Here is a 13,009-nt window from a genome sequence, read left to right as displayed (position 1 = left end):
CAGGCTGTGAGGGACAGTAGGAAGAGCGTGAGAGCAGGCTGTGAGGGACAGTAGGAGGAGCGTGGGAGCAGGCTGTGAGGGACAGTAGGAGGAGCGTGGGAGCAGGCTGTGAGGGACAGTAGGAGGAGCGTGGGAGCAGGCTGTGAGGGACAATAGGAAGAACGTGGGAGCAGGCCGTGAGGGACAGTAGGAGGAGCGTGAGAGCATGCTGTGAGGGACAGTAGGAGGAGCGTGGGAGCAGGCTGTGAGGAACAGTAGGAGGAGCGTAGGAGCAGGCTGTGATGGACAGTAGGAGGAGTGTGGGAGCAGGCTGTGAGGGACAGTAGGAGGAGTGTGGGGAGCAGGCTGTGAGGGATAGTAGGAGGAGCGTGGGAGCAGGCTGTGAGGGATAGTAGGAGGAGCGTGGGGGCAGACTGTGAGGGACAGTAGGAGGAGCGTGGGAGCAGGCTGTGAGGGACAGTAGGAGGAGCGTGGGAGCAGGCTGTGATGGACAGTAGGAGGAGTGTGGGAGCAGGCTGTGAGGGACAGTAGGAGGAGTGTGGGGAGCAGGCTGTGAGGGATAGTAGGAGGAGCGTGGGAGCAGGCTGTTAGGGATAGTAGGAGGAGCGTGGGGGCAGACTGTGAGGGACAGTAGGAGGAGCGTGGGAGCAGGCTGTGAGGGATAGTAGGAGGAGCGTGGGGGCAGGCTGTGAGGGACAGTAGGAGGAGCGTGGGAGCAGGCTGTGAGGGACAGTAGGAGGAGCGTGGGAGCAGGCTGTGAGGGACAGTAGGAGGAGTGTGGGATCAGGCTGTGAGGGACAGTGGGAGCAGGCTGTGAGGGACAGTAGGAAGACTGAGAGGCAGGCTATGTTGGGAAGTAGGAGGAGCAAGGGTGCAGGCTGTGAGGGACAGTAGGAGGAGCTTGAGAGCAGGTGGTGAGGGACAGTAGGAGGAGCCTGGGGGCAGGCTGTGAGCGTCAGTAGGAGGTGTGAGGGACAGGCTATGTGGAGAAGTAGGAGGAGCAAGGGTGCGGGCTCTTAGGAACTGCGCTATGTTATGGGGATAGGGTATGAGGGCAATGTTCGGTTTCTCTTCCTCCCATATAAGTCATGCTCCAACTTTGTGTCAACCTGATTAGGAAATGCATATGCCTGCATCTAAGACTGCTACTGGTGCCGCTTAGTGTTTGGTCTGGTGGCTGCCAATAAAACCTACCGTAAATAGCACAATAGTTGGAACTGTCCATGTCATCAATTAAGATATTGGAATGGGATTGACAACAATAAATGTAAGTTGCTCCGTAGGTCATTATGTAGTGTCAATGGATCATTTGCTGGTGTCAATGCAACAATTGGTTCTTCCAGGGCAGAATGAAGGGTAGAGCCTCAGATACGAATGACTGTAGCCATTAGTTGGTGACATGTAGCCTCCCCCTTCTGATTAGATGTGTATATAACTATATAATGTCTCATAAGAACGCAGAACTCTGCTGAATGTGTTTTCATGTTTAGGATAAGCAATGATTTGCTGCTGTGGGAGCCCACTGCCCCTTCTCCGGTGGAGACTTTTGAAAACTTATCGTACGGCATCGGCCTGTCTGTCGCCAGCCAGCTGATTAACACCTTCAGTAAAGACGCAAACAGCGTGTTTAAGTCGGCTCTTCGTTACGGTGAGATTATAGTCTGCAAATAACGTACTGATGTGTTCTACTGTCTGCTGACATTTATACAGATAGGAAGGAGCGCGGTCATGATGCTTTCTCTCTTGTGAATGCTGCTGTCCAGTGTAAGCAGCAATAGCGGGCATTCTGTCCCTTCCACTCTCGTACTCCATCACCTTGCCCACCCCGCTATGTACAATCACAAAGGAAAACCAGCGAACCTACAGATGTAACCGTGCTCATCTTACTGCGATGCGGCATGGTGTGCTAGGCGGTGACTAGACGCAGCCGGCAATCACTCCATTCATTCCATTAGAAATTAATGGAGCGATCGCCGGCGGCAAATAGTCGCAGCTCCGCGTGCCATGCAGTAAGCCGTGTTGCAGCATGCCGCGTCGCAGCATAGATGAGCGTGGCTACTTCTGTACCTTCAATTGTTGTTGGATGAGACTGAAAAGGGCTGAGGGGTTTAGAATGGATCTGTCAGTCATTAAAAGTAATTTACGAAGCGCATCTGATGTGCGCTGCTGGACACCTTGGTGTTGGGCCGCTGCGCTGTGGTGGTCTGCTCAATGTGTGCAATATGCTGCAAGGTCCAAACAAACTGAAAGGGAGATATTCAGTTGTTTGAAAAGTCAGTTGGGAGTCTGTTTTTTTCCTATCTAATAGACAGGATAAAACAGACACCCAACCAACTTTTCAAACAATTGAATTCCCCACAAAGTGTCCAATAAAGTACAAAGATGCGGAGAGGTCTTTAGAGGTGTCCTGTGCAAAACTGTCACCGTCACATCAAAGTGGAGCGTGCACGCACGAAATAGGATACCAGTGAGGACTGCTCGGCAAAATGCGGCTCGGGGCGTGCTTGCGCCATACTTCGCTAGATTGCTGCAGCTGATTCAATGAAATTGTGTAAATAGACGCTTCCTGACGATTCCTCTGATCCACTGCTGTGTCCGGAGACGCAGCATTGGATCTCGTGTGGATCATAAGGTCGCCCGTGTCTAGGTCGACCACTATTGGTTGACAGTAACTAAGTCGACACCGAAAATAGGCAGACACAAGCGTTAGGTCGACATGACAAAAGGTTGACATGAGGGTGTCGTTTTCTTCGTAGAGTGACCTCAGCACAGGTTACCATTCCCAATAGTAGTCCACGTAGATTGTAAAATATGCAAAAAGTTTTTTAAAAAATTACAAAATTGTGAAAAACTCATGTCGACCTTTTGTCATGTGGACCTAGAAACTGTGTCGACCAACAGTGGTCGACTTAAGTTTAGTCGACATAGAGACCGGATACCCATTGGATCATCTGCATTAACATCGGTCATCAGGCTAGCCGGGATATTAATGTACCCGGGGCTAGAGAAGTAGCGGCGAGCTACAACTCTGAATCAGGCTAATATTTGTATTTTTACACAGTGAAACAAACGTAACGTCGGTCACTTCCATATAGTCTTTAGTTTAATGGCATTACTGTTGGTAAACCACATTTCATCAGAATATCGGTAGTGTTGGATTGTAAGCTCTTGGGGACAGTGAATTTTCTTTGTATTTTGTAAATGAACAGTTACTGAGAGGATGTAAGAGAGGTGTGAACGCCCGTCTATTCTTCACTTACTAAAGGTTCCTTTAATTATCTTACAAACAAATGTCATACGATTTTCCGGCGTACGGGATGCCGGCTGTCAGTATCCCAACATCGGCATCCCGGACCGCGAGAATGGCAGCAGCGGGGCGATCGCTAAGAGTCCCCTTGCCGGCTCACACCCACGAGTGGGAATAGCCGTGATGCACCAGTTTTCCGGCTGTCGACATTGTCTGTTGTTGGAATTCTGGCGTCGGCACCCGGGCTGCCGGAATTCCGACAGCAGGCAAATTAACCGCATCCCCTACAAACAAGCATAAAAAAACAAGTGAAAAAAATATCTTTAGCGCGTCGCTTATTTTTGCTCTATACTAGAATAAGGTAACTGTAGCAGGTTAGCTTAATGGGGGTCATTCCGAGTTGATCGCTAGCTGCCGTTGTTCGCAGCGCTGCGATCAGGCTAAAAATCGTCATTTCTGCGCATACGTATGCACCACAATGCGCAGGTGTGTCGTACAGGTACAACGAGCATCGTGGATTTGCACATAGTCTAACGAACATTCCTGTCGCACGGCCGAACGCAGGAAGATTGACATGAAGTGCGCGTTTCGGGTGGCAACTGACCGTTTTCAGGGAGTGTTTGGAAAAATCGCAGGCGTGGCAGAAAAAACGCAGGCGTGGCTGTGCGTTCGCTGGGCGGGTGTGTGACGTCAAAAGCCGTCCCTCCGTCGTTAGAATTAACGCACACAAACAGTAAGTCCAGGGCTGGTCTTGTTTTGCACAAAAAGATTTTGCAGGCGCTCTGCTGCACAGGCGTTCGCACTTCTGCAAAGCAAAAATACACTCCCCAGTGGGCGGCGACAATGCGTTTGCGCGGCTGCTTGTCCATTGTAGTAGAGACATTACATGTCATGGACTGAGTGCCCTCTTCTGCGCTGCTCTGCGTGTTCTGTTGGCGATGTAACGAGATGAGCGCGTTTCGTCTCTCTGCAGATGATGACAGCGGCTCAGAAGAGGAGACTCTGCAGTACGACTACATCCTGGACTCAAACTATCAATGTCGCAGAAAAAAGAAACTGGAGTGCCAAAGCAAGCAGTCTCAGAGCTTCCTGTCTGTCCTGGTGAATGTCAACCATGGCCTGATCTCTCTGTTTACCGATGTCAAGGTAATACTGTGACCCCTCATTAGAACTCTGGCTACCTCATGTCTCACGTCTGTCTTTTGGATGGGCCAAACAAAAATGATGTAACGTGAATAAGACTGAGAAGGTGCCGTTACTCTGGGTATTATGTCCATGTTTCCTAACAAACCATAGGAGACGCTGCAGTCTGTATGTGATATTTGTGCCCCCTCAATACACCACTTTTGGCAGGACCACCGCTGCAAAATCTCTCTGGGCTTATCCATTGAGTAAAGTTGGGCGCTGCTGTGCTCTGTTATCTTCTCTCTTCCGTAGCCATTATTGGCAATGTCTGTGAGCGGCAGTAACGGACACTAATATTCCGGGAAGATGGCGGAGAGGGCAAAGCACAACATGACCTGAGAGGGTTATTCAATGAACATTCTTTTCTGCAGTCGCTCACCTGCCCACACTTCATGCAAAGAAAAAACACACGTCTTTTTATACACAGCAATAGCAACACTGACGCCCTTAATTTTATATAAAAATAAAAAAGATTGTCTTTTGAAATTGTGTAGTTTAGTCATGTAACATTGATTTAATAAAATATGTATTGTAAAACGGGTACTGGAAATAAGGACTCGTGAGGCAGGTCTTCCGGTTACAACACAGTGATTTTACTGTCATCGAACACTGTGCATAGGCCTGGTCACACAGGTACATAACTGAAAACAAGCAAACAAATATAAAAGCAATGCTTGTGCTCAATAGTTTGCTGCAGCGGCTCGCAGCCACACATGCCATGCTCTCCTGGCACGGCCAATGTCCACAGTCCCTGGTACGACAAATTATTCCCTACTCACTGGCCTCTAACAGGCATCAGTGCACAGAACTCTGGGTGAATGGGAGTTGTAAACTTTTCCTGTTTCCAGTGATGAGTTCCTGCAGGACCTGGGTAATCAACAAAACCCGGAGTTCCAAATCTACTACAGCTGCAGAATGTGCAGGTCTTGTTTTTCTCTCTCTTAAAGGGAGCTGATCCCACAGAAATGTGGCCAATTGTGGTGAGACACAAGCCCTCTCACCACTAAATATATATATATATATATATGTGTACTGTTTTAGTGATTTCGTAATAAAATAATTGTTCTTAACATAACGTAAAGCCTCCTGTCTTATGTTTGCCAGCAGCAGGCTGAAGGGAAAGTACTGGAAGGCAAGCACGGAGAGTTTTGGTTGGAGTTTAACAGTGGATCTCTCTTTACGGTGACAAAATATGAAGGATTTGAAGACAAACACTATTTATGTCTTCATGCAAGCAGCCTGAGTTTCTACCACCAAGGTAAACGCTCCCTTCAGGATGTTTTTAGTTGGGGATATCTGGTGCCTATAAGTACTCTATACATGTTTTGGGGTTTGTACACTATTTTAGGGCAGAACTCCTGTTTACTGTACAATTTGGAGGGCGAAGAAAACCCTCAAATCAAGCACCGTTATAATTTTATTACCATAGAACTGAATTATGTGTTGCCCACTTGCACAGGTGTTTTGGACAACGTTGTTCATCCTGCTGACCTCAGGCTTCCTAGCTTGCCCCGACCACACTGGTTAGAACCGACAATTTATTCCTCTGAAGAAGACGGAACCGGTAACCGTGTGAATGGAAATGGAGTGGGAGTGGACAACCTAAGCATGCTGACCGTGGCAGTGAAAATCCAGTCCGATAAGTCTGAAAATAATACAAAGGTGGCCTCATGTTTCCTATTCATCTCTCTAAATGACACGTGTGCTAATATTGAACAGCTGGTGATGCCAAAATGTTTACTTTGGGATAGAGCACTGGTTCTCAAACTCCGTCCTCAGGATCCCTAACAGGTCATGTTTTCCAGAGCACCATGCAGATTCACTGTGTCTGACCAACTGCCACATTATGAAGATCCACAGGTGACCTGGAAATCATGAACTATTTAGGGTCCGGAGGCCCGGGTTTGCGAACCTCTGGGATAGAGGATTAGTTGGGTAAGGTTGGATTGTGGGCTAATCCTTAAACTGGAGAACACAATGCCAGTTACTTACCAGCCATGAATCTGTGAGTGTCATGTTCATAATCTGATTGGATCATTCCTGCCTAATTTTATAGTGCAGAATAAGGTTGGGTACACTCTTAGGGGTATATTCAATTCCTGTTGATTCCCGATAGGACGAAAAAACTGAACTTTGCGCAGTTTTTAGGGCGAATTTCGATTTGCTCTATTCAATGTAAGTGACGATTTTTAGACTTGTCAGAAATTCCGACACTGTAAAAAAACAGGTGGATCGGCGAATTCGCCGCCAATCCAACTGTTTTGGCTAATTTGCGGGCGTTTTTGCCCATTTTTTGTCATGGGCGTATTGGCATGGGCGAAAAACGGGACAAAAGTCTGCGAAAACGCCCGCAAATTGAATAATGAACTGTCGAATCCTCTCCATCGGAGAGGATCCGACAGGAATTGAATATACCCCTTAGACGCACTTACTCTCTTTGTCTTCCAGGAGTTCCTCATTGCGGTGGGCCTGCGAGGAGCGACACTTCAGCACCGTGTACTTCACTCGGAACACACCTGGCATGAACAGGTACCGCCATACTTCCCTACTGAGTTCCATTGCTGACATATTTATACTGCATTTTTATGGAAAATAATTGTTTCTTTTTAACTGTAGATACTGCAGTTTCTGAATATTTCAGACGAGCCGGTTTTAGGCTACAACCCTCCAACCTCCATTACCACTTTCCATATTCACCTGTGGAGTTGTGCTCTGGACTACAGGTAATACCAACAAGTGGCTTGCTATGGTGTGTAGGTTAGATGATCAAATGCTCTATTAAACTTTTACATTAGAATTAACACTATTGATACATAATTATTATTTCTCTGACGTCCTAGTGGATGCTGGGTACTCCGTAAGGACCATGGGGAATAGACGGGCTCCGCAGGAGACTGGGCACTTCTTTAAAGAAAAGATTAGGTACTACATCTGGTGTGCACTGGCTCCTCCCTCTATGCCCCTCCTCCAGACCTCAGTTAGAATCTGTGCCCGGCCTGAGCTGGATGCACTTAGTGGGCTCTCCTGAGTTCACTAAAAAGAAAAGTATTTGTTAGGTTTTTTATTTTCAGTGAGATCTGCTGGCAACAGACTCACTGCTACGTGGGACTTAGGGGAGAGAAGCAAACCCACCTGTTTGCAGCTAGCTTGTGCTTCTAGGCTACTGGACACCATTAGCTCCAGAGGGATTGAACACAGGGCCCGACCTCGATCGTCCGTTCCCAGAGCCGCGCCGCCGTCCCCCTTGCAGAGCCAGAAGATGGAAGAAACCGGAGGAAATCGGCGGCTGAAGACTTCGGTCTTCAATAAGGTAGCGCACAGCACTGCAGCTGTCCGCCATTGCTCCCACAGCACACCACACGCTCCGGTCACTGGTGGGTGCAGGGCGCTGGGGGGGGGGGGGGGGGGGCTGCAATTAATATACCCTGGGCTGCAATTAATATACCTTTTGGCAATAAAAAGCACATAATACAGTGTTTAGCACTGTATGTGTGCAGAAACCCCCGCCATTAACGATATAAAAAGCGGGAGAAGCACGCCATTGAAGGGGCGGGGCTATCTTCCTCAGCACAGCCAGCGCCATTTTCTCTTCACAGCTCCGCTGGAAGGACGCTCTCCAGGCTCTCCCCTGCAGTATACACTACAGAAAGGGTAAAAAAGAGAGGGGGGGCACATAAATTTAGGCGCAAATTGTGATATAAGCAGCTATAGGGGGAAAATTCACTTTGTGTATAGTGTCTATCCCTCTGTTATATAGCGCTCTGGTGTGTGCTGGCATACTCTCTCTCTGTCTCCCCAAAGGACTTTGTGGGGTCCTGTCCTCAGTCAGAGCATTCCCTGTGTGTGCGTTGTGTCGGTACGGCTGTGTCGACATGTTTGATGAGGACGCTTACGTGGAGGCGGAGCAGGTGCCGATAAGTGTGATGTCGCCCCCTGCGGGGCCGACACCTGAGTGGATGGATATGTGGAAGGTATTAACCGACAGTGTCAACTCCTTGCATAAAAGGTTCGATGACGCAGCTTTGGGACAGCCGGCATCTCAGCCCGCGCCTGCCCAGGCATCTCAGAGGCCATCAGGGGCTCAAAAACGCCCGCTACCTCAGATGGCAGACACAGATGTCGACACGGAGTCTGACTCCAGTGTCGACGAGGATGAGACAAATATACAATCCACTAGGGCCATCCGATGCATGATTACGGCAATGAAAAATGTGTTGCACATTTCTGACATTAACCCGGTTACCACAAAAAAGGGTATTATGTTTGGGGAGAAAAAGCAGCCAGTGACTTTTCCCCCATCAGATGAGTTAAATGAATTGTGTGAAGAAGCGTGGGGTTCCCCAGATAAGAAACTAGTAATTTCTAAGCGGTTACTAATGGCGTACCCTTTCCCGCCAACGGATAGGTTACGCTGGGAGACATCCCCTAAAGTGGACAAGGCGCTCACACGCTTATCAAAAAAGGTGGCACTGCCGTCTCAGGATACGGCCGCCTTAAAGGAGCCTGCAGATAGAAAGCAGGAGGCTATCCTGAAGTCTGTGTATACACACTCAGGTACTATACTGAGACCTGCTATTGCTTCAGCATGGATGTGTAGTGCTGCAGCAGCGTGGTCTGATTCCCTGTCTGATAACATTGATTCCCTTGACAGGGACACTATATTGCTAACCATAGACCATATTAAAGACGTAGTCTTATATATGAGAGATGCACAGAGAGACATTTGCCGGCCGGCATCTAGAATTAATGCGATGTCCATTTCTGCCAGGAGAGTATTATTGACTCGGCAGTGGACAGGTGATGCTGATTCTAAAAGGCACATGGAAATTTTGCCTTATAAGGGTGAGGAATTGTTTGGGGACGGTCTTTCGGACCTCATATCCACAGCAACAGCTGGGAAGTCGACTTTTTTACCTCAGGTTCCCTCACAGCCTAAGAAAGCACCGTATTATCAGGTACAGTCCTTTCGGCCTCAGAAAGGCAAGCGGGTTAGAGGCGCGTCCTTTCTGCCCAGAGGCAGGGGTAGAGGGAAAAAGCTGCACCATACAGCCAGTTCCCAAGAACAAAAATCCTCCCCTGCTTCCACTAAGTCCACCGCATGACGCTGGGGCTCCACATGTGGAGCCAGGTGCGGTGGGGGCCCGTCTCCGGAACTTCAGCGACCAGTGGGTTCGCTCACAGGTGGATCTCTGGGTTCTACAAGTGGTATCTCAGGGATACAAGCTGGAGTTCGAGACGTCTCCCCCTCGCCGTTACCTCAAATCAGCCTTGCCAGCTACTCCCCAGGACAGGGAGGTAGTACTGGCGGCAATTCACAAGCTGTACCTCCAGCAGGTGATAATCAAAGTTCCCCTCCTTCAACAGGGACGGGGTTACTATTCCACAATGTTTGTGGTACCGAAACCAGACGGTTCGGTGAGACCCATTCTAAATTTGAAATCCTTGAACACTTATATAAGGAAGTTCAAGTTCAAAATGGAATCGCTCAGGGCGGTTATTGCAAGCCTGGAAGAGGGGGATTACATGGTATCACTGGACATCAAGGATGCTTACCTACATGTCCCCATTTACCCACCTCACCAGGTGTACCTCCGTTTTGTGGTACAGGACTGCCATTACCAATTCCAGACATTGCCGTTTGGTCTGTCCACGGCACCGAGGGTATTTACCAAAGTAATGGCCGAAATGATGATACTCCTTCGAAAAAAGGGAGTTATAATTATCCCGTACTTGGACGATCTCCTTATAAAGGCGAGGTCCAGGGAGCAGTTGTTGGTCGGAGTAGCACTATCTCAGGAAGTGCTACAACAGCACGGCTGGATTCTGAATATCCCGAAGTCGCAGCTGGTTCCTACGACGCGTCTGCTGTTCCTGGGTATGATTCTGGACACAGAACAGAAGAAGGTGTTTCTCCCGGAGGAGAAGGCCAAGGAGTTGTCATCTCTGGTCAGAGACCTCCTAAAACCAAAACAGGTGTCGGTGCATCACTGCACGCGAGTCCTGGGAAAGATGGTAGCTTCTTACGAGGCAATTCCATTCGGCAGGTTCCATGCACGGATCTTTCAGTGGGATCTGTTAGACAAGTGGTCCGGATCGCATCTTCAGATGCATCGGCTGATCACCCTGTCCCCAAGGGCCAGGGTGTCTCTGTTGTGGTGGCTGCAGAGTGCTCATCTTCTCGAGGGCTGCAGATTCGGCATACAGGACTGAGTCCTGGTGACCACGGATGCAAGCCTCCGAGGTTGGGGGGCAGTCACTCAGGGAAAAAACTTCCAAGGACAATGGTCGAGTCAGGAAGCTCCCCTACACATAAATATTCTGGAACTAAGGGCCATTTACAATGCCCTAAGTCAGGCAAAACCCCTGCTTCAAAACCAGCCGGTGCTGATTCAGTCAGACAACATCACGGCGGTCGCCCATGTAAACCGACAGGGCGGCACAAGAAGCAGGATGGCGATGGCAGAAGCCACAAGGATTCTCCGATGGGCGGAAAATCACGTGATAGCACTGTCAGCAGTGTTCATTCCGGGAGTGGACAACTGGGAAGCAGACTTCCTCAGCAGGCACGACCTCCACCCGGGAGAGTGGGGACTTCATCCAGAAGTCTTCCAGCTGATTGTAAATCGTTGGGAAAGGCCACAGGTGGACATGATGGCGTCCCGCCTCAACAAAAAGCGAAAAAGATATTGCGCCAGGTCAAGGGACCCTCAGGCGATAGCTGTGGACGCTCTAGTGACACCGTGGGTGTACCAGTCGGTTTATGTGTTCCCTACTCTTCCTCTCATACCAAAGGTACTGAGGATAATAAGAAAGAGAGGAGTAAGAACTATACTCATCGTTCCGGATTGGCCAAGAAGGACTTGGTACCCGGAACTACAAGAAATGATCTCAGAGGACCCTTGACCTCTGCCGCTCCGACAGGACCTGCTACAGCAGGGGCCCTGTCTGTTCCAAGACTTACCGCGGCTGCGTTTGACGGCATGGCGGTTGAACGCCGGATCCTGATGGAAAAGGGCATTCCGGTTGAAGTCATTCCTACGCTGATAAAAGCTAGGAAGGATGTGACAGCAAAACATTATCACCGCATATGGCGAAAATATGTTGCTTGGTGTGAGGCTATGAAGGCCCCAACAGAAGAATTTCAGCTGGGTCGATTTCTGCACTTCCTGCAGTCACGAGTGACTATGGGCCTAAAATTGGGATCCATTAAAGTCCAGATTTCGGCCCTGTCTATTTTCTTTCAAAAAGAACTGCTTCCCTGCCTGAAGTTCAGACGTTTGTTAAGGGAGTGCTGCATATTCAGCCCCCTTTTGTGCCTCCAGTGGCACCTTGGGATCTCAACATTGTGTTGGATTTCCTAAAATCACATTGGTTTGAGCCACTTCAGACCGTGGAGTTGAAATATCTCACGTGGAAAGTGGTCATGCTTTTGGCCTTGGCTTCGGCTAGGCGTGTGTCAGAATTGGCGGCTTTGTCATGTAAGAGCCCCTATCTGATCTTCCATATGGACAGGGCAGAATTGAGGACTCGTCCCCAATTTCTCCCTAAGGTGGTATCAGCGTTTCATTTGAACCAACCTATTGTGGTGCCTGCGGCTACTCGGGACTTGGAGGCTTCCAAGTTGCTGGATGTAGTCGGGCCCTGAAAATCTATGTTTCCAGGACGGCTAGAGTCAGAAAAACTGACTCGCTGTTTATCCTGCATGCACCCAACAAGCTGGCTGCTCCTGCTTCTAAGCAGACTATTGCTCGCTGGATCTGTTGCACGATTCAACTTGCACATTCTGCGGCTGGACTGCCGCATCCTAAATCAGTCAAAGCCCATTCCACGAGGAAGGTGGGCTCTTCTTGGGCGGCTGCCCGAGGGGTCTCGGCTTTACAACTTTGCCGAGCTGCTACCTGGTCGGGATCAAACACGTTTGCAAAATTCTACAAGTTTGATACCCTGGCTGAGGAGGACCTTCAGTTTGCTAATTCGGTGCTGCAGAGTCATCCGCACTCTCCCGCCCGTTTGGGAGCTTTGGTATAATCCCCATGGTCCTTACGGAGTACCCAGCATCCACTAGGACGTCAGAGAAAATAAGATTTTACTCACCGGTAAATCTATTTCTCGTAGTCCGTAGTGGATGCTGGGAGCCCGTCCCAAGTGCGGAATTCTGCAATACTTGTATATAGTTATTGCTTAACTATAGGGTTTTTTGTTCTGAGCCATCAGTTTAATGAGGCTCAGTTGTTGTTCATACTGTTAACTGGGTATAGTTATCACGAGTTGTACGGTGTGATTGGTGTGGCTGGTATGAGTCTTACCCTGGATTCCAAATCCTTTCCTTGTAATGTCAGCTCTTCCGGGCACAGTTTCCCTAACTGAGATCTGGAGGAGGGGCATAGAGGGAGGAGCCAGTGCACACCAGATGTAGTACCTAATCTTTTCTTTAAAGAAGTGCCCAGTCTCCTGCGGAGCCCGTCTATTCCCCATGGTCCTTACGGAGTACCCAGCATCCACTACGGACTACGAGAAATAGATTTACCGGTGAGTAAAATCTTATTTTTTCTGTTTAGAAAAATCTCACATTCTCTA

At 49.0% G+C, this 13,009-nt stretch overlaps 1 protein-coding gene across 4 annotated transcripts in view; it reads left to right on the top strand.

Annotated features, from left to right (window-relative positions):
* ATG2B (autophagy related 2B) overlaps positions 1-13,009 on the top strand; it is a 106,519-nt gene that overhangs the window by 58,794 nt on the left and 34,716 nt on the right. For 3 of the 4 annotated variants that reach the window (XM_063948443.1, XM_063948445.1, XM_063948444.1), the window contains 6 exons: positions 1,491-1,648; positions 4,221-4,393; positions 5,537-5,690; positions 5,892-6,094; positions 6,881-6,961; positions 7,049-7,155. In XM_063948443.1, coding sequence (XP_063804513.1) covers positions 1,491-1,648; positions 4,221-4,393; positions 5,537-5,690; positions 5,892-6,094; positions 6,881-6,961; positions 7,049-7,155 — 876 coding nt within the window. The remainder of the gene's footprint in view (positions 1-1,490; positions 1,649-4,220; positions 4,394-5,536; positions 5,691-5,891; positions 6,095-6,880; positions 6,962-7,048; positions 7,156-13,009) is intronic. The other variant, XM_063948446.1, reaches the window with a different exon arrangement.

Source organism: Pseudophryne corroboree, chromosome 12 (genome assembly GCF_028390025.1).
Source record: "Pseudophryne corroboree isolate aPseCor3 chromosome 12, aPseCor3.hap2, whole genome shotgun sequence".
NCBI lineage: Eukaryota > Metazoa > Chordata > Amphibia > Anura > Myobatrachidae > Pseudophryne > Pseudophryne corroboree.
The sequence above is the reverse complement of the archived record's forward strand: the minus strand, read 5'-3'. Positions and strand labels throughout refer to the sequence as shown.